The sequence below is a fragment of the Gopherus flavomarginatus genome, chromosome 19 (assembly GCF_025201925.1).
Source record: "Gopherus flavomarginatus isolate rGopFla2 chromosome 19, rGopFla2.mat.asm, whole genome shotgun sequence".
Classification (NCBI taxonomy): domain Eukaryota; kingdom Metazoa; phylum Chordata; order Testudines; family Testudinidae; genus Gopherus; species Gopherus flavomarginatus.
Genome location: NC_066635.1, coordinates 8,360,379 through 8,384,288, shown reverse-complemented (window position 1 = coordinate 8,384,288; position 23,910 = coordinate 8,360,379). Strand labels below are relative to the sequence as shown.

The window sequence follows — 23,910 nt, the reverse complement described above, 5'->3', positions numbered from 1 at the left end:
TGACCCATGCCCCATGCTGCAGAGGAAGGCGAAAAACCTCCAGGGCCTCTGCCAGTCTGCCCTGGAGGAAAATTCCTTCCTGACCCCAAATATGGCGATCAGCTAAATCCTCAGCATGTGGGCAAGACTCACCAGCCAGCACCCAGGAAGGAATTCTCTGTAGTAACTCAGATCCCCACCCCATCTAACATCCCATCACAGACCATTGGGCATATTTACTTGCTAATAATCAAAGATCAATTATTTGCCAAAATTAGGCTATCCTATCATACCATCCCCTCCATAAACTTATCAAGCTTAGTCTTCAAGCCAGATATGTCTTCTGCCCCCACTACTCCCCTTGGAAGGCTGTTTCAGAACTTCATGTTTAAAGGCACCTGAACAGAGTGCTCCTTTAGATGCACTGTATGGAGCCAGGAGTGTCCATCTAGACCAATAGGATGCACTGTGCTCCTTTAGACCATGTCTACCCTATGCTTTTGCAAAAAAGAAAAAATAATTAAAAAAAAATTCCTCCCTTTGCTCTCATGATGGAGCTGAACCATGGTAGCTATCGTGGGTGCGCTGGCCTAGGCAGAGCACCCACCACCTGCTGGTTTTCTAAGTACCATGTTGTCTTACCCTGCTCAGAGCAGGTCTGTAACATACATCTGTTGGAGCACTGTCCATGCCAGCGCTCCCACTGATGCTATCTATTGCCAATGGAGCTGAACCAGTGGTGACAGCGGTGGGTGATTTGGAGGACTAAACCAAGTGTAGACAGAGTTTTTGTGTCTTAAGAGGTAGTGTGAAAATCATGATGAAACTGGGAAGCTTCTTTTGCATCTAGCTTCCATTTATTGGAGTTGGACCAATTTCTCCTATAAACCTGCAAATTTATGCACAGATTGGAGAGTGGGTTTTTGGCAGGAAAACTGTCCCTCTTTTTATTTACTTATTTAGATTTAAATAACAATAAATCACCATGATAGATGCCCTCATGATTAGACTTACAGTTGCAAATGATGACCATCCAATAGAAAACACAAATCAGAGACAAATAATGAATGAATTCAGCCTAGCAAAAAAAAAAAAAAAAAAAAAATCAAGTAGCAAGACAGTTATTTAACATCCCCTCACTAGTCTCCCAGAAACCCACTTTCGGGATTCCCCCAAAGTCCTGTCAAATACGTGGCTTTTTATGGGATAAAATCTTTGTTCTCTGAAGGCCAAGCACCTGCCAGAATTGTCTGGCATAATACTAAAGTGGTCATGCAAGAGGAAGTGTTCATAAATCTTTGAAGCTCAGACAGGACTGGATCTAATGAGGCCCAGCAACTATCTTGCTGGAATCTTAGCTGTATAAATTATTTAAAATAGCAAATGCAATTGGTTATGGCCTAAACAGGTAGAGAGAGAGAGTGTGTGTGTGTGTGTGTGTGTAAAATAACATCCCTAAAATGTAAAACCTTCTTATAAACACAGCCTGAGTGCATAAAAGGGCATGAACACACACTAATGTCGCAGATCTTTGTCTTTCCATTCTGAAACTTGGAAGAAAAAATTGTGCAAGATGCTTTCTGTGAAAATTAATTTTAATGCTAAGCCGCAACATGCTGCCCGTCAAGACTGTCTGGTGCAAAACCTGTCCCCAAAGGAGCCTAATTGGAAAATGCATAGCTCAAAGCATGCACAGAGAAAACAGGGGAAGAAAAGTTAATTTGGCAGGGGCCTGATCCAGAACTTTCCAAGTCAATGGAAAGGTTCTTGTGGACTCCAGTGGACTTTGGATCAGGCTTTAAATGTCTTGATCTTTATCATAAAGTTAAAACTGGAGGAGAACGCTATGTATTTCCCCCTCTCTATATTACAGTAGCTGCAACTGAAATCAAATTAGGCAGTCATTTTTGGGAAAGACTTAAATACCACTGCCTTCCCCCCACCCCCAAAAAAGGCCCAGTCTTACAACTGCATGACCTCAAGCCAGAACTTAAAACGACTGTTTTGGCTTCAGGAGTGATAGGCATATAGAACCAGATCCTAAATATGAAGCCATTGGCAATAATATGCAAGAGCTGATGAGCTGATCTTCTAGCCTATAGAGTGTGAGTGTGAGTGTGAGTGTGAGTGTGAGTGTGAGTGTGAGTGTGAGTGTGAGTGTGAGTGTGAGTGTGAGTGTGAGTGTGAGTGTGAGTGTGAGTGAGTGTGAGTGTGAGTGTGAGTGTGAGTGTGTGTGTGTGTGTATACACACAGCTTCTGTCACCATAGTAATGGAAGAGGAAAAACAGAGCCTTTCTGATAACAAGAGCGTTTGGTTTGAAGTTAAAATATTTTTGTATCTGTTGATTAGCACGCAGTGCGGTAAAATGTTGAGTGCAATGCTTGTCTAGCATGGGACTGAGTCTATCCCAGTACAAAGTGGCTGCAAAGGAAGTGAGTTTGATGATCTGTCCATTTCACTTCCAAATATTGAGTGAATTCATGATGCCACTTGAGCTCAGATTGAAGGAGCAAAGGAGGTTAAAGCAGCTGGAGGCAGTTGAACTTCCAGTCGGCTAAATTACCTTGGGAAAGCTGTGGGGCAGAAAGTCCCCTCTGATGCTTTTCCTATTGTTGCTTAAATACAGAAGCCGCCTTGCCACCCTGACGAGTTTGTGCATTTATTTTTGACTTGTGCAGTGTTGACTCATCGGGCCCATTAGATAAAATCAAGTAGTGCCTGGCCATTGCCAGTCTCTTTGCCTGCATTTGACAGAGCTAATTGTCTAGGGTTGCCAGGTATCTGGTTTTCACATTGTGCATCCCTCAATCCCCTGCCCCAGCTCTGAACCCCCTCCTGCACCCCAAACCCCTCATCCCGAGCCTGCACCCCCAGCCCAGAGCCAATGCCCCTGCAACCCCTGCCCCAGCCCAGAGTCTGCACCCCCAGCTGGAGCCCTCATGCCCCCCCCGCACCCCAACCTCCTGCCCCAGCCGGGTGAAAGTGAGCGAGGGTGGGTGGGGGAGAGCGAGCAATGGGGGGAGGATGGAGTGAGCAGGGACAGGGCCTTAGAGAAGGGGCGGGGCCTAGAGAAGGGGTGTTTGGTTTTGTGCCATTAGAAAGTTCACAACTCTATAATTGCACCCTATTGAATTTGGCACATCTGTCCCGTCACAGGTAATCAAGCAGCTGATGAAGAAAGAATGCACCCTGGAGTTCTCCCGTGACCGCAAGTCAATGTCTGTCTACTGCACTCCTGTCGGTTCCAGCCACAACTCTGTTGGCAGCAAGATGTTTGTCAAGGTAACAGACACATGTGCATTGCCTGGTGCAGGGGGCTCAGTGTGGGAGAGCTTGTGATTGTTCCACATGCTGAGTGAGGGTGGGAAGGACCTAGCGTATCTCTGGGATGCTGCAGGAATTGTTCCTGATCTCACCTTGGGAGCCTCTACGTGCTACTGTAATATGAATAGTAGTAATCACCTTCTTCCCATGTCCACCTGTGCAGTTCAGAGCAGGATTAGGCTTTAATACTGGAAGCCATCATAATCCTCTTTAATAAAGGTAGAACTTCAGTCCCTAGAATGCTGGCATTTCCTAGATGGCTGCTCTGATGGAAGCTGGGTGTGTTCAGTCTCTGAAGAGTGAACACACTCAGTTAAAAGTTCTGGATATCATTGGGGGCTTCAGGATGTCCTAGGCAGCAGAGCTCCTGAAAGTGCAGGGTAATTGGGTAGCTCGAGAGGAAGACACAGCTTGGAAAGCTTTATTTCAATGCAGGAAAACCTCTGCACTTCCCTCATGGTGGCTTGTGATCAGTTACCCAGCATTTTGGGTTATCCAAGTTGTCTTTCCTTCTAGTCCCAACCTTATGGAAAAGCAAATGTCACCTGTCGCCTCTCAGCTATTTTCCTAAAGGCCTGGAGGGATTTCAGTTAGTGGACAAGATGATATGGTCAGGAGGGAGGAATAATGGGCTCATTGAAGCAATAACACAGCTGAAGTTTTGGGGTAGCTTGTTACAAGTGTCTTCACTGTCAAAAGTTTATGAGGAATTATAGTCCATCTTGCAGTGCTTAAAAGGGGAGAGAATCTGAGGTGGGATTTTCAGAAGTGCTTCTGCACCTAAACCAGTTAGGTCCTTGTGAACATCCTCCTCCACCCCTATGTGTCCAGTAGGGGGGACGCATTATTTATAACAATGGTGGACTCTCAGTCGAGCCCTCTTGACCTTGCCTCCATCCAAATCTGAGTTCAGTATTAGGGTGCCAGGTCAGGTAATTCAGGGAAACATGCAAGTCATTTAGGGAAGTCTGCACAGCAAGCAGCAGCCTGCGTCAGCACACTTGGGCACGCAGGGCTCGAGCTGCCACACTCAAAATAGTCATATAGATACTGCAGCTCGGGAGCCGAAGCCCACCCCTGTCCTTAGGCTTCAGAGCCTGTACCGGGGCTATTTTTAGTACAGTAGCCTGAGCTCCATGGGTCCAGGGCTGTTGACCCAAGCTCTGAGACTTGCTGCCACAGGCTGTGGAGATTGTCCCTTAAAGACTAGACTGATTTCTCCCTCAGTCTGGATTCTTCTTTCTAGTGACTTGAACCGAGTCCATCTTACCAGCCACCCCCTTTCTCGGCATGTAACCTTTGGTGCTGGAGGACCGAAGCTTTCTGTGGGCATCACCGTCTTTAAACGCTGATGAGAGAGTGCCACCTAGAGGTAGCTAAAGATATTGAGGAAGAACCTGTGCAGTGGGCTCATCAGACTATGGCTACACTACAGAGCTTACAGCGGTGCAGCTGCATCGATGCCACTGTAGCGCTGCTAGTGCCGCCGCTCTGTGCTGACGGGAGGGAATTACTCCAGCCCCCATGAGCAGCGGTAACTATGTTGTTAGGAGAAGCCTCCCACCAGCATAGCATTGTCCACATCAGTGCTTACATCACTTAGAGGGGCGGCTTATTCGCACCCCTGAACAACATCACTTATCCCGATGTAAGCTACAGTGTGTACATAGCCTCAATCTCAGGATGGCTTTTGTCTCTTGAACATATTACTTCCTTTTCAGAGACGTTCTGCACTCCATGACGTGCTGTCCTCAGTGACTGCAGTACGCACTGAATACCCCAGGGGGGTAAAACTGGCTTTTGTTGATGGTTAGGGAAGTTTTCACTCAGTTGTGCTTTGCTCAGAAGTTAGGTTGTGAGTAGGCATGTATGAGTGACTCTTGTTCCTTTTGTTTCCAAAGGGCGCCCCTGAAAGTGTGATCGAACGCTGCAACTACGTCCGTATTGGCACTAACCGGATCCCCCTCACGCTCTCCACTAAGGAGAAGATCTTGTCCAAGATCCGGGAATGGGGGACTGGCATTGACACCCTGCGCTGCCTCGCTCTGGCCACCCGGGACACCCCCTGCAAGAAAGAGGACATGCAGCTGGAAGACTCGACCAAGTTCATTAACTATGAGGTGAGGAAGTTTTAAAAGTGACCCCTGGGACAGAACATGGGGGCCATTTTTTGGGAAACAAAGGGTTTGCTCCAGCTCTCCTTTCCCTGGCACAGATGCTGACGGGAAGGTCTCTGAGAGCAGCTGCTTGGGAAGCAGAGTGAGGAGGATGTGTTGGAAATGCCGGGCTCCATGTGCCAGGGGTGTGGTGAAACTCCAAGCTGGGGAGTCTTCTGTCTCCTTTCTGCTCATGTAACTTATTTTGCTTCCTAATCCTGATCACTGCCTCTCCAGGAACACGCCATGCTGGCTGCAAATGCATTTCCTTCTTCTGCTGAGTTTTCCCACCAATTTAGAGGTGTCTCATTGGAAGTTCTAACAGACTCAGTGGTTCCGACTGGTCTCCGAGGGTTTCTACCGGAGAACCAAGTAGCCCAGTAATCCTGCTGGTCTGTTGCAAACCATAGCTGCTCAGAACCATGTGACAGATGCTAGTCATGATGCATAGGCCCCAATTCAGCAAAACACTTAAACATGTTTAAGTCCCATTGACTTGAATCCATTGACTCAAGTACATAAGAATGGCCATACTGAGTCAGACCAATGGTCCATCCAGACGAGTATCCTCTCTCTGATAGTGGCCACTACCAGATGCTTCAAAGAGGTTGAACAGGACAGTGCAATTTATTGAGTGATCCATCCCTTGTTGTCCAGTTGTAGCTTCTGGCAATCAGAGGTTTAGGGACACCCAGAGCATGGGGTTGCATCCCTGACAATCTTGGCTAATAGACACTGATGGATTTATCCTCTATGAACTTATCTAATTATTTTTTGAACCCAGTTATACTTTTGGCCTTCACAACATCCCCTGGCAATGAGTTCCACCTGCTGACTGTGCGAAGAAACACTTCGTATGTTTGTTTTAAATCTGCAGCCTATTGAGCATGTGCTTATGTGCTTTGCTAAATCTGGGCCTTCATGCAATCCCAGGAAGCATGCAAATACCAAGGTGATGGGCATGGCATAAGAACCTGAACAGAATGCAGTGAATAGCAACCCACTACAGCCTGTCAACTGGAATCTCCCCAAAGAAGAACAAATCAGGATTACAGTTGCATTATTTTAAATGGAGGGTGATACTCTTTCGGGCCGTATTATGCTCCCATTAGAGTTAGTGAGAGTTTTGCTATTGGCTGTAATGGGAACATGATCAGGCCTTTAGAGAGGAAAATTTGCCAGCATCTTTAGGTTTTTCCCTACGTGGGGTGAATTAAACATGCCCCTTTCCCTGGAGGGGAGGGGCATAATGAGTGTTAATGTGTTTCTTCTTCTCTTGCCCTCAGACTAACCTAACCTTCGTGGGCTGCGTGGGGATGCTGGACCCTCCCCGGAAGGAGGTGATGTCGTCCATTAAGATGTGCAAGAAAGCCGGCATCCGGGTCATCATGATCACTGGGGACAACAAAGGCACAGCTGTGGCCATCTGCCGGAGGATTGGGATCTTCTCGGAGAAGGAGGATGTGACGGACAAGGCCTACACCGGCAGGGAGTTTGATGATCTCACCCCAGAGACACAGCGGGAGGCCTGCCGTTCGGCCCGTTGCTTCGCCCGAGTCGAACCTGCTCACAAGTCCAAGATAGTCGAATACCTACAGTCTTTCCATGAGATTACAGCTATGGTGAGTCCTACAAAGGGCCCCTCATGTGGGTTTACTCATATTAATAATTTTGTAAATGTCCCCTCTGCTGTCAAGAGCAGGAGATGGGAGTCAGTACTTCAAGGTTCCAGTCTGAGCTGTAGAGTAGGACTGTTGCGCTGTGTGAATACAAAATTTTTATCCTTATCCGATCTGCAAGTCTGGTCTGCAGATATCATAGAATCATAGAATATCAGGATTGGAAGAGACCTCAGGAGGTCATCTAGTCCAACCCCCTGCTCAAAGCAGGACCAACACCAACTAAATCATCCCAGCCAGGGCTTTGTCAAGCTGGGCCTTAAAAACCGCTAAGAATGGAGCTTCCACCATCTCTCTAGGTAACCCATTCCAGTGCTTCACCACCATCCTAGTGAAATAGTTTTTCCTAATATCCAACCTAGGCCTCCCCCACTGCAACGTGAGATCATTGCTCCCTGTTCTGTCAGCTAGTACCACTGAGACCAGCCGAGCTCCATTCTCGGATATCCATAGATTTGCAGGGCTCTAGTGTTGTCCATTGGTTTGGAGCAAAGGTCTGGGAGTCAGGACTTCTGGATTCTGTTCCCAGCTCTTCTACTTACTCTGTATAGCCTTGAGGAACACAGTTAAGTTTTCCTATCTAGACAATGGGCCATCATACTACTTGCCTACATTACAGAGCTGTTTTGAAGCTGAATGTGAGCAGAGCACTTGGAAATGCATCACAGCAGTGCCAAGTGGTGGTGTTTAAAGAACTAATCGATAGGTAGAAGTCCTGCCAACAAACGTGTATGAATTAATGTGACCCAGACTTGGTTCTCAGGCTATGTCTACACTCTGAGTGATTCCCAGCTCCCTCAGCTGTCATCGAGCCAGCCTGCTAAAAACAGTAGTGTAGCCGTGGTAGCATGGGCAGTGGCGAGTGGCAGCACCGACTAGCCATGCCAAGTACAAACCTGCTTAAGCCCTGTGCGTACATGCTCGGCACAGCTAGTCTGTGCTCCCATGACTACACTATTTTCAGCATGTTAGCTCTCGTTGACTACGTCTACGCAAGCTGGGATTTTCACCCCTAGCTCATAGCCTCAGTCTCATGTGCTAGGCTGTTTCCTTCTATGAAATGTCCTTTAATAAAAAACCCATGCTTTGTCCAGACGGGAGATGGAGTGAATGATGCCCCTGCCCTGAAAAAGGCTGAGATTGGCATTGCCATGGGCTCTGGCACAGCCGTAGCAAAATCAGCAGCTGAGATGGTGCTGTCTGATGACAACTTCTCCACCATCGTGTCTGCCGTTGAGGAGGGCAGAGCCATCTACAACAACATGAAGCAGTTCATCCGCTACCTCATCTCTTCTAACGTTGGAGAGGTCGTCTGGTAAGGGCTTCCGGTTCACACCTCATGCTAGGATAGTAGGAGGGATGAGAAGTATCACCAGGACAGAAGTGTCCTTTCTGATACTTAAATATATGCTTGGAGCTATATCCCAGTTGGTGTAAATCAGATAGCAATGGCGCTATGTTGATTTACATCCGCTGAGGATGTGGGCCTAGATAGCAGCACCACTTTAGGTCCTGTGCACTCTGCCTCAGTTAAAAGTGGCATGCATACTTTCTTTCAGATTTCTACACATTCAGCAGCTGCTACTAAAGCCAGCCTTTCCCTTGATGTGATGTGAGAACCTCTGGCTATTTTACAGCATTTCCAATTTTGAGCACAATAAAGGAAACACCATGAAACACTGCAGTAGGGTCAAATACCATGGTGTCACTTAAGGATCAGCATATTTGTCACAAGTGCTGTAGCTTGCTATAAGTGTATCATTATGCAACTCCAGTGTGGTGCTGATAGATTCCTGTGAGGGTATTTGTGTCTGATGGGGTGAATGAGACTCCATTACAATGCTCACAGCTTCTTTCACTGTGAACAGTTTCCTGAAAAAGGCTTTCAGAACAAATCAGTGTGTTCTGCAGCAATCCTGGCCATGTACTGATTGCTTGCAGTTATCTTTGGAACCCCTTATGTCAGAAATTCAGCAGGTACATCTGTGCTGGTGACAAAAAAACACATTGAACAGTTGAGATGCCATGTGATGGGCTCCTTATGCAAATTTACGAGTCTGCTCCCCAGTGGTGAGATGGGTTGAAACTGCAACATTCACATCTGAGTTTCAAATTCCCTAAAGTTTGGAGGTGTTTGAATCCGGGGCTTTGGGATGAACTGCAAAATCCAAATCCATGTGTGGATTTTGAACAGCACCAGTGTTTAGAGGGCATTTGGACCCAGGGTTTTGGATCACACTCCAACTGTACAAGAGCAATCCTCTCTCTCCCTGACGTGTGTCTAACCTAGTGAGGTTGTGTCTTTTTTACCTGAAGTATTTTCCTGACTGCAATCCTGGGCTTGCCTGAAGCTCTGATCCCAGTCCAGCTGCTCTGGGTGAACCTAGTGACAGACGGGCTACCTGCCACTGCTCTTGGATTCAACCCCCCTGACCTAGACATCATGGACAAACTTCCCCGCAACCCAAGAGAGCCCCTCATCAGTGGCTGGCTTTTCTTCCGCTACCTTGCCATTGGAGGTGAGAGGCTCTGGCTAGAGATGTAGTGCCATGAATGGACAAAGTGCCGTCTATTACCTTGGCTTAAAACAATTGCTGACTAGCGTGTGTTAGGAGGGGTGGGTCCATTGTGATCTCCAGTAATGAAGAGAGGCATATTCACAGTGCAGAGATGTAGAGATGCACAATATCCAGGGAAAATATATTCCTCATAACAGACCCAGGACTTTCATACAACCAAAACAAGGCAAGCCCTCAAGAATCCATCTCTGCTAAGATCCAGTGCATTGGAAGAGTTTAATCAGCTTAGTCAGACATCAGAGAATAGCTGAGAGATATTTTACCTTCAGTAGTCCTAGGATTGCTGTGGTGGGAGCAAGGGAACTTTCTGGTCTGATGACAGGGCCAGTTTGGGATTCTTGCAGTGTATGCACTTGACTGCCTCTGCTAGGAGCCATCTTTTCTTCTGGTCAGGCTCCTAGTTTGAGCTACCCCAGTCCCCACCCACGCATTACCTATGGTTCTCTCCAGCTCAGGTAGCAGCATGAGAAGGCATTGTGACTGATTGCCCATAGCAGCTTTGGGATCAGACAGAAGGCCAGAGTGCAGAAGGGGATGGGCAGGGAGCAGGAGGGTCTCCACTTTCTGGAGTGAGGTGGATTTTTGTAGTGAATGTCAGGACAAAGGAAGCAAATAGGAATGTTGGTCTAGTGGATAAGGTGCGGGATTGGGATTCAAGATACCTGGGTTCAATTCCTGGCTCAGCTACAGAACTCCTGTGTGACCTTGGACAAGTCACTTATTCTACCCTGTGCCACAGTTCTCCATCTGTAAAATGGGGCTATCGCTTCTCTGCCTCTTAATGACAGTGAGGTGCTCTGGTATACTGTAGTGATGTACCTACATAGACTGGGTAGAAAGGTTCTTATTTAAGAAAGGGCAGGGGGACAGACCTTAGCAGAGTGTGAGGTGAAGCTGTGGCAATGCAAGGTGGGGAGAGAGGAGGGAGACAGGTTCAGGTGCAAGTGTTTTCAGAATTGTTGCTCCAGGCTCCTAACCATCTGGGATGGAATATGAGGAGTCCCCCTGTGTGCGTAGTATGGGTTTAGAGGGTCAGAACAGTTCAGGTCTCTCTTCCCAATTTGCTGTTCTTCCTCTACCTGAATAAGCAGCAAGGAGCCATAGCACGGGGTGGAATCTGCAGGTTCGCCATCTAGCACAAGGCAGTGTAACCCTGAGGGCCAGAGGTCCCTGTGCTAACGAATAACATAGCTAGCAAGAACCAAGCAATGAATCCAGTGCTTACAGGGCTACACAACCTGCTGTCTCTTTGGTTGCAGTGTACGTTGGATTGGCAACGGTGGGGGCAGCTACCTGGTGGTTCTTGTATGATGCTGAAGGGCCGCAAGTTACCTTCTACCAGTTGGTAAGTTGTGGCAGGGAGGGAGAAGGGAAAACAGTTTCACTTGAACACCACTGCAAACCCTAGTATCTAGGCTCCCCAGCAGGATCACCAGAGGATTTGTTTTCCTACCTGTCCCCCTCTTTTTAAAATTAAATTTTGAAAAGTTCCCAAGTCATTAAAAGAAAATGTGTCAGCTGAAACAACTGCAAAAGCTACCTCCCGGGTGAGATCCCACCTCCCATCAGCTGGTCAGCATGGTGGTGACTTTACCTAAAGAAACATCCCTTGTGTGTCCCCAGCCCTGATGGCCTGTAGGTGTGCACTCCACCCATGTCATTGTGAGGAGTCAGAGAGACATTCGTAGGGAGTGCAGCAGGAATTGCAGTTATTCTGCTTGATCGCTGCCTCTCTGATCAGGTGGGGTGAAGGCGAAACTTCCCTATCGCTGCTTTAAGGCATCAGTTTTAAACCCCTTAAATAAGCAAATCTCTTATTACTCAGTATGTTTCTAATGCATCTAGTGCCAGATTGGCTACCCTGGAGACTGATTATTGTTGTTTGCATTGCAGTAACTCGTAAGAGCTCCAGCCAAGGTTAAGACCTCATTGTGCTAGGTGCAGTACAAACTGAAGTCCCTCTCTTTGCACATATGATATGATCCGGAAGGCCTTGGTCCCTTGCACATCTCTTACCTCAGTCCACATCTATATGAACAAAAATGGGTCTGATTTTTGTCTCTCTCCCCCCTTCCCTTTTCCTTGCCCAAAAGATCTTTCATTCTGTGTAGACAAGACATGCAAAGAGTAGGAGGGAAAGCAGAGGCACTGGGAGGGAAATGGCCTTGCCAAGTGTGTGATAACTGGTGTAAAGGAAGGAACAGAAGCCATGTTTCCTGACTTCAGGTATGATTAATGCCAGTTGCAGGGATAGATTTTTTTTTTTTTTACGGAGACACTTGTTCACTTGGAAATAAACTGAAACAACTAATGAATCAAGTTCACATAGAGTACCTAGAAGCTGTCATATGATCACTATTGACCTACTAGATGGGCTGGATTCAAACCTGAAGATGAATGGGTTCATATCCTCTTATCAGTCCCCCCTGAGCCAAGAAATATTTAATATAATCACTGATAACTGGGGCTCATATCCCACCAGCAACCTGCCACTTCTGCCGGCTTCATGCCTGTTACTCTTCCTTCTGCCAGAGGAACTTCATGAGATGCACAGAGGACAACCCCATCTTTGAAGGCATTGACTGTAAAATCTTCGAGTCTCGTTACCCAACCACTATGGCTCTGTCAGTGCTAGTGACAATTGAGATGTGCAATGCTCTCAACAGGTACAGTATGTATGGGAATATCAGATAAATCATTCTGCCCTGAATAACATCTGAACCAAGCAAACATGTTACTGTCATTAGAGATGGCAATGTAAATACATTTGGATCTCTTAGTGGACATTTTGGCCGTATTAGCAAGCCAGTAGTATCTGGATCCAGATCCATTTTGGGTTTGGTGTTCAGATTCAAAACCACGCCGGGCTTTAAGGGTCAGGCTTGGATCTGACAATGCTGAAATCTCCCTAACTCTTCTGGTAAAATCTGGAGCCAGAACCGGCAAATAGTTCCCTTTGCAATTTTGGCTCTGACCCACGGATGGATCAGGGCTTCACGCTGGAGATTCTGGTACTGGCTGTCACAATGAGTAATATTTTGATGCTGTATGTGTACGTGTCCAATGAGTTCGGGAATCTGGTACTGAAGGAATAGCATGACATCAGCTATTCTCAAGCTGACCCGAAGAAGAGCTCTGCATAAGCTTGAAAGCTTGTCCCTCTCACCAACAATAGTTGGTCCAATAAAAGATATTACCTCACCCACCTTGTCTCTCCATCTGAATAGTGATATAGTGCATGAAATTCACTTCAGACTATTTATTTCCAGAGCCTAACAAGCTTGGAAGGAGAATAATGTATGATAATGGTTAAGTAATCCTTTTTCTTGGAGGAGGCTTTTATGCAGAGATCTAGCAACATATTTCTACTGATTAAGAGGGCTTAGGGATATATTGATTGATCCAAATTATACTTGAGGATGGAGTATTTAGTAGATAATTTGATCTAACTCTGCCCTCTCGCTTTTGCAGTGTGTCTGAAAACCAGTCACTGCTGAGAATGCCACCATGGCTCAACATCTGGCTGCTGGGGACAATTGTCATGTCTATGGCGCTGCACTTCGTGATTCTCCACGTGAAGCCTATGCCTGTAAGTGATGCAGCTAGCACAACACGCAGCTTGTAGGGATGTTATTTTGACAAGAAAACTCCATTGTACGTTTTACTTCCCAAGTCTGCTGATTTTCAGTGGGACTTCCCTGCCCAAAGGGTTTCCACGATCGAGCCTTGTGATTCAGAAGGATACAGAACTGGGAATTAGGAGTCTTGGGTTCTAGTCCCAGGTCGGCAATGGAATTGCATTGCGATCTGCAGCAGTTACTTCCCCTGTTTGTGCCTCACTTTCTCCATCTGTAAAGTGAATGTAATGATACTTACTGTCCCTTGCCAAGTTCCTTGTCATTATCTGTTCAAGCCTTAATGAAGTCCCTCTCTTTGCACATATGATATGATCCGGAAGGCCTTGGTCCCTTGCACATCTCTTACCTCAGTCCACATCTATATGAACAAAAAAGGGTCTGATTTTTGTGTCTTTCCCCCCTTCCCTGTTAATAAATATATTGAATTCTTCCTGCCTTGCAGCTGATCTTCCAGGTGACTCCCCTGAGCTGGCCACAGTGGGTGGTCGTGTTGAAAATTTCCCTGCCTGTTATCCTGCTCGATGAAGGACTCAAATACCTTTCCCGCAACCACCTAGAGGGTGAGCACACTGCAAAGTAACTGCTGACTGATTTCTGTACCATGGCGCTTGCTTTGTGCTGCTTTGTGCTTTCAGGCACATGTCATTTAGCGTCTCTGCTGATGTAAAGATTGGTCCATGCACACGCAGTCATAGTTACTTTTCCCCCAGTGTGGTGTATTGCAAAGGATCTGTCCTTCCCTATGTTTTTGTAATCACGGTGGCTGACACTAAAATCTTATTGTGCATTATGGACTTGACCACAATACACTGGAACAGCCTCCTCCATTGTCTATCCAAACCGCCCTCCTGTCTCGTACTTAAGGCCTGATCCAACTCCCACTGAATGTTTCCATTGACTTCATTGGGAATTGGATCAGCCCTCTTTAAAAATCTGTTTCTTCCAAGAATTCTTCTTGCCTTGTTCTTTTGACTCTTTTTCCTCCCAATGATGGTTCTGTCTTGTTTGCTCTCTCTACTGTATGACTAAAAGGTGCTGAGCACCTGAAACTTTGATTAACTTCAGAGGGAGTTGCAGATGCTCCTCACCTCTCCGAATATGGCACTCATGTTGTAAACAGGAAATATTGTATAGGTCTAGTCTTGCACCGTTTACATCAATTGAAGGTTTACCAACATCTCCAGTGGCAGTGGGTTTGAGCCCGGTGCTCTAAAGTACAGTGGATATTTACAGAGCTCTGTGAATTATATTTAATATGCTAATATTTTCTTCTTGTTGTAATGAAATATCGCAGGGAGCAATCTCAACATCCTAATTAAATCTTTCCTTTCTTTTCTTTTTTTGACAAACAATTTAGTCTTTCAATAATTCAGCCAGTGGCCTTCAAAACTCTGCTCCACTACTTTCCTGCCACCCTCCTAAGCAGACCTCTGGTATTCGTTCCTTAATTAGTTAACTCTTAGTGCCAAGTTCTGGAAAATATATCAGAATCTGGGCCCTGACATTTAAAGTGACTGGGATTGTAGTAGATGAATGGAGACTGCTTTTTAAAGGGAGTTTACCCAACGCAGCAATGTTGCCAGAAAGAACATAGACATCAGGATGGGAAGCTGTCCTGCCAATCCTTCTTTTCGGAATTCCCATGGCAGGAAGAAGGCTTAAGGGGTTCTGGCTGTCACCTTGCAAAAGAAGGGAGCCTAGGTGGCCAATCCCAGGTTACTTTTGTTGCTCTGCCTCATATTTAGCTTGCCTGAATGTTGCTCTTCTTATCACGGGTGAGTGGTGGATGACCTGGCAGAGCACTTTAACTGTGTTTTTTCTTCACCTTGGGTAAATACTTTGACCATATTAATAATCATTCCATTACAGCAGCATGTGTCCAGGATGCCTTTCTTAGTATTTCTTCCTTTTCATTTCTGAAGACAGGTCTCTTCTGCCCTGTTGAGGAGGGATTCCTTGGGGTTGTAATCATTAGTGGACAACTTGGTCACTGGCAAGGACAAGCATGTGCCTTCTGAGATAGTGCTTATGAAAAGCTATCTTTTCAAATGCTTTTCTACAATATAGTTTGCATGGCTTCTTCAAGAACACCTGTGCAGCCCCATTGCTTTCATATCCTACACTAACAGCTGATCAGTGGGGCTGCACAGATGTCCTCGAAGCCCTACTTTGGCCTACAGAACTCTTCCATTACTGGAGATGATCCGCAAGACAGTCAGACCCCAGCTTGTATCTCTTCAACCTGCAAACTCAGCTGAGCTCTGAGCTGTGTTTCATAAACAATCTTCTTGACTTACAAACTGTGCCTATTTTTATATGGAAATATTGAGTAGGGAAATCCCACTGTGCTATTTTTAGAGTTACTTTTTAGGGCAGAACCACCCTTTAAAATTGCCAAGAGCCACAAGTACTGAATACGCAATCTCTCTGTGACTCTTGGACAGTTGTGCAGCCGTTGTAGAGTGACACCAGTCCTGTGTAAGTGCAATGGCAAATCTGAAGATGAAGGTTGGTGCTCTCTGCCACCCAAAGCATGAGTATCTCTGCATTGCCTCGCTTCCTGAAATGTGCTGGTGTTTTCAAAGGTGCCCTTGCTTTCTTGCCAAGAATTAGATCCTCCTCCAGCTGGACTGTGTCAGAAGGTGAAAGGTGATGTAATTCACTGGAGAGGGTGTATATGCCAACGGCATGTCAGATTTGCTCAAGGATACGTCATTAGTAAGACCTGCCACAGCTAAGGAGATTCAGCTAACGTGTTAAAGCCCTGTGCTTTCTGAGCAAAAGTTCTCTCCAGCTATCACCACGTAGTCTCTGGGAGGTCATCACATATGGTATAACGAGGACTATGAAGCCATCTGGAGCTGTTACAAAAGATAATGCAGCACCAGCTTTGGATTGCCCTATGGTTGCCTGTTCAGCACTTGGCCTTGTTCCAGGCAAATGCTTCCAATCTTTTGTGGGCAGAATGCTGCCACAGTCCTCTTCCTCTCTTGTTCACAGAGATGTGCAGTCTGGTGACTGGAGTGAGACTCTCCTCTGGCACTGCTGTATTGACCAGAGAGGATCATGGTGTTACAATTTCATTGGTGTACCCTAGTTGTGTGTCCTGCTACAACAGCCTCTCACACCTCTCTCCAGCCCTCCTAATGGGCTTCTTTGGGTGTTGCCTCTCTATTGATTTAACTGTAAGGTCTTTCAGAAAGTTAGTCAGGCTCATGCTTCTCCCTACCTTACCCTCAACTCCCAATAACCAGATGTAACGATAATCTTGTGGTTAAGGGCTTGGGAGACCTGGCTTCATTTCCCAGGCTCTCCCACAAACTCCTTCTATGACCACCATCTCCCAAGGGGGCTTTGGCTGCTACTGTAATACAAACAACAATTCCCAGAAGTGATTGCACCAGCTATTGATGATTCTAGCTGCTGAGTCCCATCTGCCATGCTGCCAACCCACCCGTTCGTCCGCACTGTTTGCCATGCAGCTGCATCATGCTAATGCTGATTTCTGTGAATGGCCTTTGTCTGAACACTGCGTCACAATTTCTTGCCACTATTTAATCGCAGCAAGAGAACAAAATCATACCAGCCTGTGCTTCAATTGTCACATTCAAAAAGACCCAAACTCCTGTATTTACTCCACCTAATTCCTCTGAATACATTTTAAAAACCAGTCCTTAAATCTAGCATTGTCATTTTTCACCAGGAATTCTCAGGACAGTCAGACACACGTGGAGTGGGGAGCACCAGCTGAAAACCTGCAGGAATCCAGATCAAACAGGGTTGGCTCTGTTGTGTGTATTGTCCTTGTCCATCATGTTCCTGCACCTGTGCCAGACACTCTCATGTGCTGTGGTGTCCTGGTTTTACAGCATCTCGGTGGAACTGCCAAACAGCACAGGCTCCACTCTGGAAAATGTCCCACAATTGTTCAGTCTGTGATTATTGTTCAGTAGTAGGACAACAGGATCAAACAGCATCTCCAGTTCCTTTGTGAATCACAGAACTACAGTGTTCTAAATAAGAAAAGCATGTGTGTTTGTGTAGGAGGGGTCGTGTGTTATCAGAGGTGCTCTCACAACTAAAATATATTATTATTACATAGCCCTGGAAGGTCAGATGTTATGCAATGGCTTAGCTCCACTGACATCAGTTTACATCAGTTCATGATCTGACCTCAAGGTCAGAATTTTCAGAAGGACTCAGCACCCACAACCAGGGCCACTTTTTCAGATGAGGTCAACGTACTGGGTGCTGAGCTCTTCTTGTAATCTGGTCGTTATTTTGGTGCCATGAGAGCTGAGTTCTCTAGTTCGAGTGGCCCCAGTTGTGGGTGCTGCACAGCTGAAATTCTGCCGAGTAGAGTGATGACTAGCAAGTGCTGGCTTGCCAAAGGAGGATTAGCGCTCTGGGAGGAGGAGGCACTTCCAGTCATAGCTACACAAGGAAGGGCCTTACTGGACTCTGCTCCATAAGGCTTTACTTCTGATAATGCTCTCATAAAGAGGAGATTCCACTCTTACTACTTGTTTAATATTTGACCATATTTTCCCTTTTTCAAGTGTCCATAAGTCTCTTAAGAGGCTTTCTCTGCTTTAAAAAAAAAAAAAAATTAGAGGCAGAAGTGCAGGTATCAGGTTGGAACAAATACATTGATACAGACTCTGGAGGCTGAAAAAGTGTCATCCCAACGGCTCACCCTCATGCTTTGCAGCTAGAAAATCACTTCTGAGAATGTAGGAACTGATAGACCAGATCGGGGCAATGGTCCAGCTAGTCCAATACCCGTTCTCTGACATGGCCAGCCCCAGATGCTTCAGAAGGAGTGGACAATTATGGAATCATTGGCCTATAAGGGAAGCTGCTTTTTAACCTCTGTGAGGTTGTGGTTAATGTATGGTTTCAAGCATAAGAGTTTTTATCTCTTTTATAAGGTGGGATTTTCAAAAGCACTTACAAGAGTTGGGCCTCCAGTTCCCATGGAAGATCAATGGGAGTTAAGAACTTTTGAAAATCCCACTCATATTTTTCAGTCTATATAATGTCAGGCTCCTCTCATTATCCACATAAATATCCAGTCCTTGTTTTGAATCCTGCTAAACTCAGGAACTAGGCATATCTTGTCACAATGAGTTCCACTGATCTATGCTTTGTGTGAAAAAAGTGCTTCCTTTTATCAGTTTTACATTTGTTGCCTTTCTGTTTGTTTGAATGTCGTCTCATTCTCGTACTGGGGGATGACATTTACCCTGTCGTCTCTCTAACCCTAATTATTTTATATATCTCTATCATGTCTCCTCTTACTCATCTCCCCTCTAAACTAAGCAGTCCTGATCTTTTCAGATTCTCTTCACATGACAGTTTTTTCATGCCTAGAATAATTGTCATCATCTATTTCTAGACCCCTTCTATATTTCTGTTCTAACTTTTTTTATTTGAGGTAGGGTGACCAGAACTTAGCCTGGTATGACCAGTAAGAGTGCATTGTTGGATTTATATTGCACAGAGCTGCCCAAAACAATGCCCAAATCTTTTTCTTGAGTCATTTCAGTTAATTTAAAGCTTGGAGGACTAGTTGAAATTAATCCTTCCAATGCTCTTTACCTTTCATTTGTCATCTCAAAATTCCATCTGCCTTCATGCTGCCCTTTCACCCAGCTTTATTTTCTTGCCTAGTTTAGACTCAGACTTTAAGGCCAGATGGGACCATAATGATCATCTAGTCCAGTGGCCAGATCAATATACATACAGACATGAGTTCAGTTCATTGAGGTTCAGATTCATAGCAGAGATGGTGAGTTTTGTAGTTGCAGAGTTCTTCCAGAAATAGTTCATAGGTTATAGTCCAATCCCTCATTTACAGTTCATTTAAATGATGTTCTTTTGACCTCTGAATTATCAGAATACAGCATAGACAGAGACTGTTGGTTACATCATTGACCCTACTCATACATATGTAAATACACAAAAACACAAACCTTATCTCCCCACATGTCTTTTGAGGGTTATTTATTTTGCAGGACATTTAATCCTTTCTAGCCATGCATCACAAGTGTGCTGTGACACATCTGTATTTTTATGTCTGCTTTTGGAAGCAAATAATTTTTAAGTGAGGTGAAACTTGGGGGTACACAAGACAGACTCCTTACAGGGGGTACAGTAGTTTGGAGCCACTAAACTAGTCTGACCTCCTGCACATTGCAGGGCACAGAACCTCACCCACCCACTCCTGAAATAGACCCCTAACCTCTGGCTGAGTGGCTGAAGTCCTCAAATCATGCTTTAAAGATTTCAAGTGGCAGAGAATCCACCATTTACAGTAGTTTAAACCTGCAAGTGATCCATGGCCCCTGCAGAGGAAGGCGAAAAACCCTCAGGGTCTCTGCCATTCTGAGCTGGGGGAAAATTCCTTCCTGACCCCAAATACAGCAATCCGTTAGACCCTGAGCATGTGGTCATAACCCTCCAAGCCAGACACCTGGGAAAGAAATCTCTGTAGTAACTCAGTGCTCTCCCTATCTAGTGTCCCATCACCGGCCATAGGAGATATTTGCTGCTAGCAGTCGCAGATTGGCTACATGTCATTGTAGGATCTGAAATGTTGTCACCTTGTTGTGTTCAATGCCTCTTCCAGATCATTAACCGCTATATTAGACACTACTCCTAGAATGGAACTTTGAGCCACCACACTGATGATCTTTTGCTTTGTTGAAAATTGGCCAGTTCCCCACCTTCTTGTTCTGTCTTTTGGGTCAATTTAGAACCCATGTCTGAATTTTATTCCCTATGACAACGAGGCTTTTGGAAACACCAAATACGTTGTCAGTCATCTCTCCTTTATCTCCTAATCTGTTGACACTCTCAAATAGTTCTAGTAGATTGGAGAGGCATGATTTCCCTTTACAAGAACTGGGCTGGTTTATCCTTATATCACCTTTTATTTAGTTTTTTTTAAATAATTGTCTTTAATTATAATTTCAACCAGTTTCACTTTGGAGTGAAGTATAAGCCCTAACCGGTGTGCAGTTCCCAAGAACAGCTCTAGTGCCTTTGTGTAGGTGCTCTTGCTGTCCTCCAGTCCTGTGCTGCAACAGTTGATTTTAACTAAAGGTTGCATATTTATGTTAGCAGCTCAGCCTCTGAGAATGGTTGGTTTGGCCCATTATATGCGCATGAGGTCAGTTCTACTTCACCTCCACACTTTAAAACCCTCTGACTGTTCTAGTGCTATGACAAATGGGTGTGGAGATAATGGAAATATGTAGGTCCTGATTCAGATCTTGCTTACGCTGCTGTAAATCAGGAATAACTCTGTCAATGAAATTACATCTGTGTGAGATCAGCATTGGGGCTACAGGTCCTTAAACCCAACATAAAGAGAAGGTTTTGCCAAACAGTGGAGATATAAATTCTACTGATCGTAAATAAGTCACAACATTTAGAAAACACCCCTCTCACCAATATCTCACAAAAATACCTTCACATTGAGACAATAACCAACCATAAAAGGCATTCAAAAGCACATGTGAATCTCCATAGCGATGCATTAACAATGTGGACTAAATAGTTATTGTCTCTAATGGAGTCTGAGAGCAACAGGGAAGATGATGTTATGTTTCCAAGTCTGTTGAGTGTCCTTGTATGTTAATTTCTCTCTCTTGTTACCTTAGCCAAACTGTCATGTGGAAGGGAAAAGAATGTTTCCAGATATATGTCAGGTTGTTTGAGCTGAGAGGTGTTACTAAGGAGAGTATTGCTGCTCCTTTGGAATATGTCAACATCCACCTCAATGCCCTGCTGGCTTTTTGAAGGCTCTCTTGTCATGCTTTGGGGAATGCAGGAAGAAAAGAACTTTTGGGGTAGTCAATTATATTTTTGTCAAGTCCGAATTTCTTGGTCAAGGTATAGTCAAGGTCCAGACTCCAGAGGAAAATAATAACAATAATGATAATAGTAAGTTAATAAAAAGATATTGGGGTCTGTTCAGTAGCATCTGGCGGTCCAGATTTTGCCCACAGTTTGCCTATTGACTACCCCTGCTTCATATAATCAGATAGAGAGGTCTGGGGTGGTTCCATTTCAGGGAGTTGGTCCTCGTGGAAGAGGCTACTGTAGTCTGAGACCCTTAGAAACTGAAGTCCTGTATTTAGCCAAAGAACAGGGGCAGCACAAACTTCCCCAGCAATATGCCTCAGCTGTTCCAGAGGGAGCATCTCAAGGCACAAGAGGTTATTTTAGTTTCTGTCCCTTTTCAGGCTCTCGGTCTCAGCTAATGCTGCCAGCAAGGGTGCCAGCAGTATTTGGCATTTATTTCCAGAGGCACAGATTATATTGCTTTTTGTTTGCTGCCATATGGGTTGGGGGGAGAGAGTGCTATGTCCAAACATCTGAATTCCTCCAGTGTCTTCTGTCACTAGGAGAGTGGTAATAAAACACACTGAAAAGGCAGGTATCCATGATCTTGTGTGAGCCCAGGACACATCCTTTGGCCAAAATTTACACATGTTCAAAGCAATGACTACATCAAAGGCTTCTGCACTGTGAGGCAGGAATGAAATTGGAGCTGGTGAAGTGGCCCTGCCTCTCAGCTGGCTGTTTCTGCTGTAGTTATTTGACTGATGTTCAGAAATGTTAGGCTGGGATTTTCAAAGCAACATAATGCAATTAGATGCCCAACTCACATTAAAATTTGGTGGAGTTTGGCATCTGACTCCTTTGGGCTCCTTTGAAAATGCCAGGCTTAGTGCAGGGTATGACAACTCTTCACATCTAAGGTGATTCTATTAAAAGCTTCTAGATAAACTTTTCAAAAGCCTCTAAAGAGTTTAAGAGCCTAAAACCTAGGACTTGGACTCCTAAGTAACTAGGGTGCTTTTGAAAATGTTATACTATCTTTTTTTAAAAAAAATTGACACTTGTTACCAAACTCTGACAAGTCAGCTCTGAACTTTACAAAGATCCTTAAAACTCAGGGTTTTTTTAACTCATTTGTACTGCTAAGCACCACTTGGGTGCTCAGACGATAAAGTTATGAATGCAATATAAATACACAGCGCTCCGACTCTGCACTTTCCCTATCACTCCAGGAGGCATTACTCGTTTGGCCTGAGAGTTTGAGGTTTATGGCTGCGCAGTGGATGAAACTTCCCTCTGCACACTGGTGAAAACGTGCTGTGTAAACTGAGGAAGTGGGTGTACTTGTATTTAATTTCCAGGGGAGTTGGAAATGATGGCCAATGATAGTGTAATTTAGGTATTCCAGACATTATGGCTGGAAATTTCAAAGGAGCATAAAGGAGTAAAGTGCCCAACTCTGGTTGCATCCCAGTGGGATTTGGATACCTCTCTCCTATAGGTTCTCGAAAATCCAGCTAATGCAAAGAAAAGTGAACAAGTTAAAAATTTCTTAAATATAATATGAACAATTAGCCTCGTGAGAAACTGCCATCTTAACAATTCAGTCTAAAGTGGGCCTGAAAGAGATGGCTTTCCCATGAGTAAGCAGTGAACATAAACATTTTGCAAAATAAAAGTTCTCTCTTCAAAATAAAACATACCTTCGAGTAACTTGATTTTCCAGGAGTGAAGCTGGATCTCTATCATTCCACACTGCTTTGCAGGGCTGGCTCCAGCTTTTTTGCCACCCAAGTGGCGAAGCAGGGGGGAAGATAAAGCCGTGATCAGCGGCAGCTCTACCACACCGCTTCATTCTTCGGCAGCAGGTCCTTCCCTCCAAGAGGGACTGACGGACCCACCGCCAAATTGCTGCTGAAAACCCAGACATGCCACTCCTTTCCATTGGCCGCCACAAGCACCTGCTTCCTTTGCTGGTGCCTGGAGCCGGCCCCACTGCTTTGTGTCATCAAATGGGGTCCTTGTGACTCAGGAGCATTAAAACAACAGCCACCTAAGAGAGATGCAGCAGTCCCACTCAATGAATAAAGAAACTGAAATACCATCAAGTATTTGTAATTAACTTTTTTCAGTGCACATTCTTATTGCCTACAGGCTAGATTCTGCCACCCTCCCTTGTGTTTTATAGTAGCTTGCTTCTAGAAGTCACTACAACTGCTTGCGGACTCCAAATTGGCAGAATCTGGACCTACATAGTTAAGATGAGAATTTTTTCAAAGCTGCCTAGGGAATTTGGACACCTGTTCCCATTTAAAAATAATTTTCGCTCTGTAAGGCACTGTTTCTAAATGCTCTAGCTTTCCTTTAAGCCATAAATCATCTAATGCATCCCAGCAAGTAGCTGGTTCTGCCATTGACAGGGTGAAGAAATTGGAGGAAAAGGCTGGTCTTGTGGATCAAGCACAGGACTGGGAGTCAGGAAACCTGTGTTCTATTTCCCACTTGGCCATGACTTACTGAGAGACCCTGGGCAAGTCAATTTATGCTGTGTGCCTCAGTTTCCCAATTGGTAAAATGAAGTTAGTACCTACCTCACAGTGATGCTATAAAACTAAATTCTTTCATGTCTATACAGCGTTTGGGAATGCTCAGTTGAAAAGCGCTGTAGAATTCCCACGTAGTAGTACTGTTCCATGTTGGTTG

The 23,910-nt window shown here is 45.1% G+C and overlaps 1 protein-coding gene across 2 annotated transcripts in view; it reads left to right on the top strand.

The window, feature by feature from the left end:
• Positions 1 to 23,910, top strand: part of ATP2A3 (ATPase sarcoplasmic/endoplasmic reticulum Ca2+ transporting 3) — a 139,489-nt gene that overhangs the window by 112,096 nt on the left and 3,483 nt on the right. Inside the window, exons 12-21 of one of the 2 annotated variants that reach the window (XM_050929395.1) lie at positions 3,137 to 3,262; positions 5,206 to 5,424; positions 6,747 to 7,082; positions 8,234 to 8,454; positions 9,456 to 9,658; positions 10,978 to 11,063; positions 12,251 to 12,384; positions 13,190 to 13,307; positions 13,799 to 13,916; positions 17,060 to 17,135. In XM_050929395.1, coding sequence (XP_050785352.1) covers positions 3,137 to 3,262; positions 5,206 to 5,424; positions 6,747 to 7,082; positions 8,234 to 8,454; positions 9,456 to 9,658; positions 10,978 to 11,063; positions 12,251 to 12,384; positions 13,190 to 13,307; positions 13,799 to 13,916; positions 17,060 to 17,135 — 1,637 coding nt within the window. The remainder of the gene's footprint in view (positions 1 to 3,136; positions 3,263 to 5,205; positions 5,425 to 6,746; positions 7,083 to 8,233; positions 8,455 to 9,455; positions 9,659 to 10,977; positions 11,064 to 12,250; positions 12,385 to 13,189; positions 13,308 to 13,798; positions 13,917 to 17,059; positions 17,136 to 23,910) is intronic. The other variant, XM_050929396.1, reaches the window with a different exon arrangement.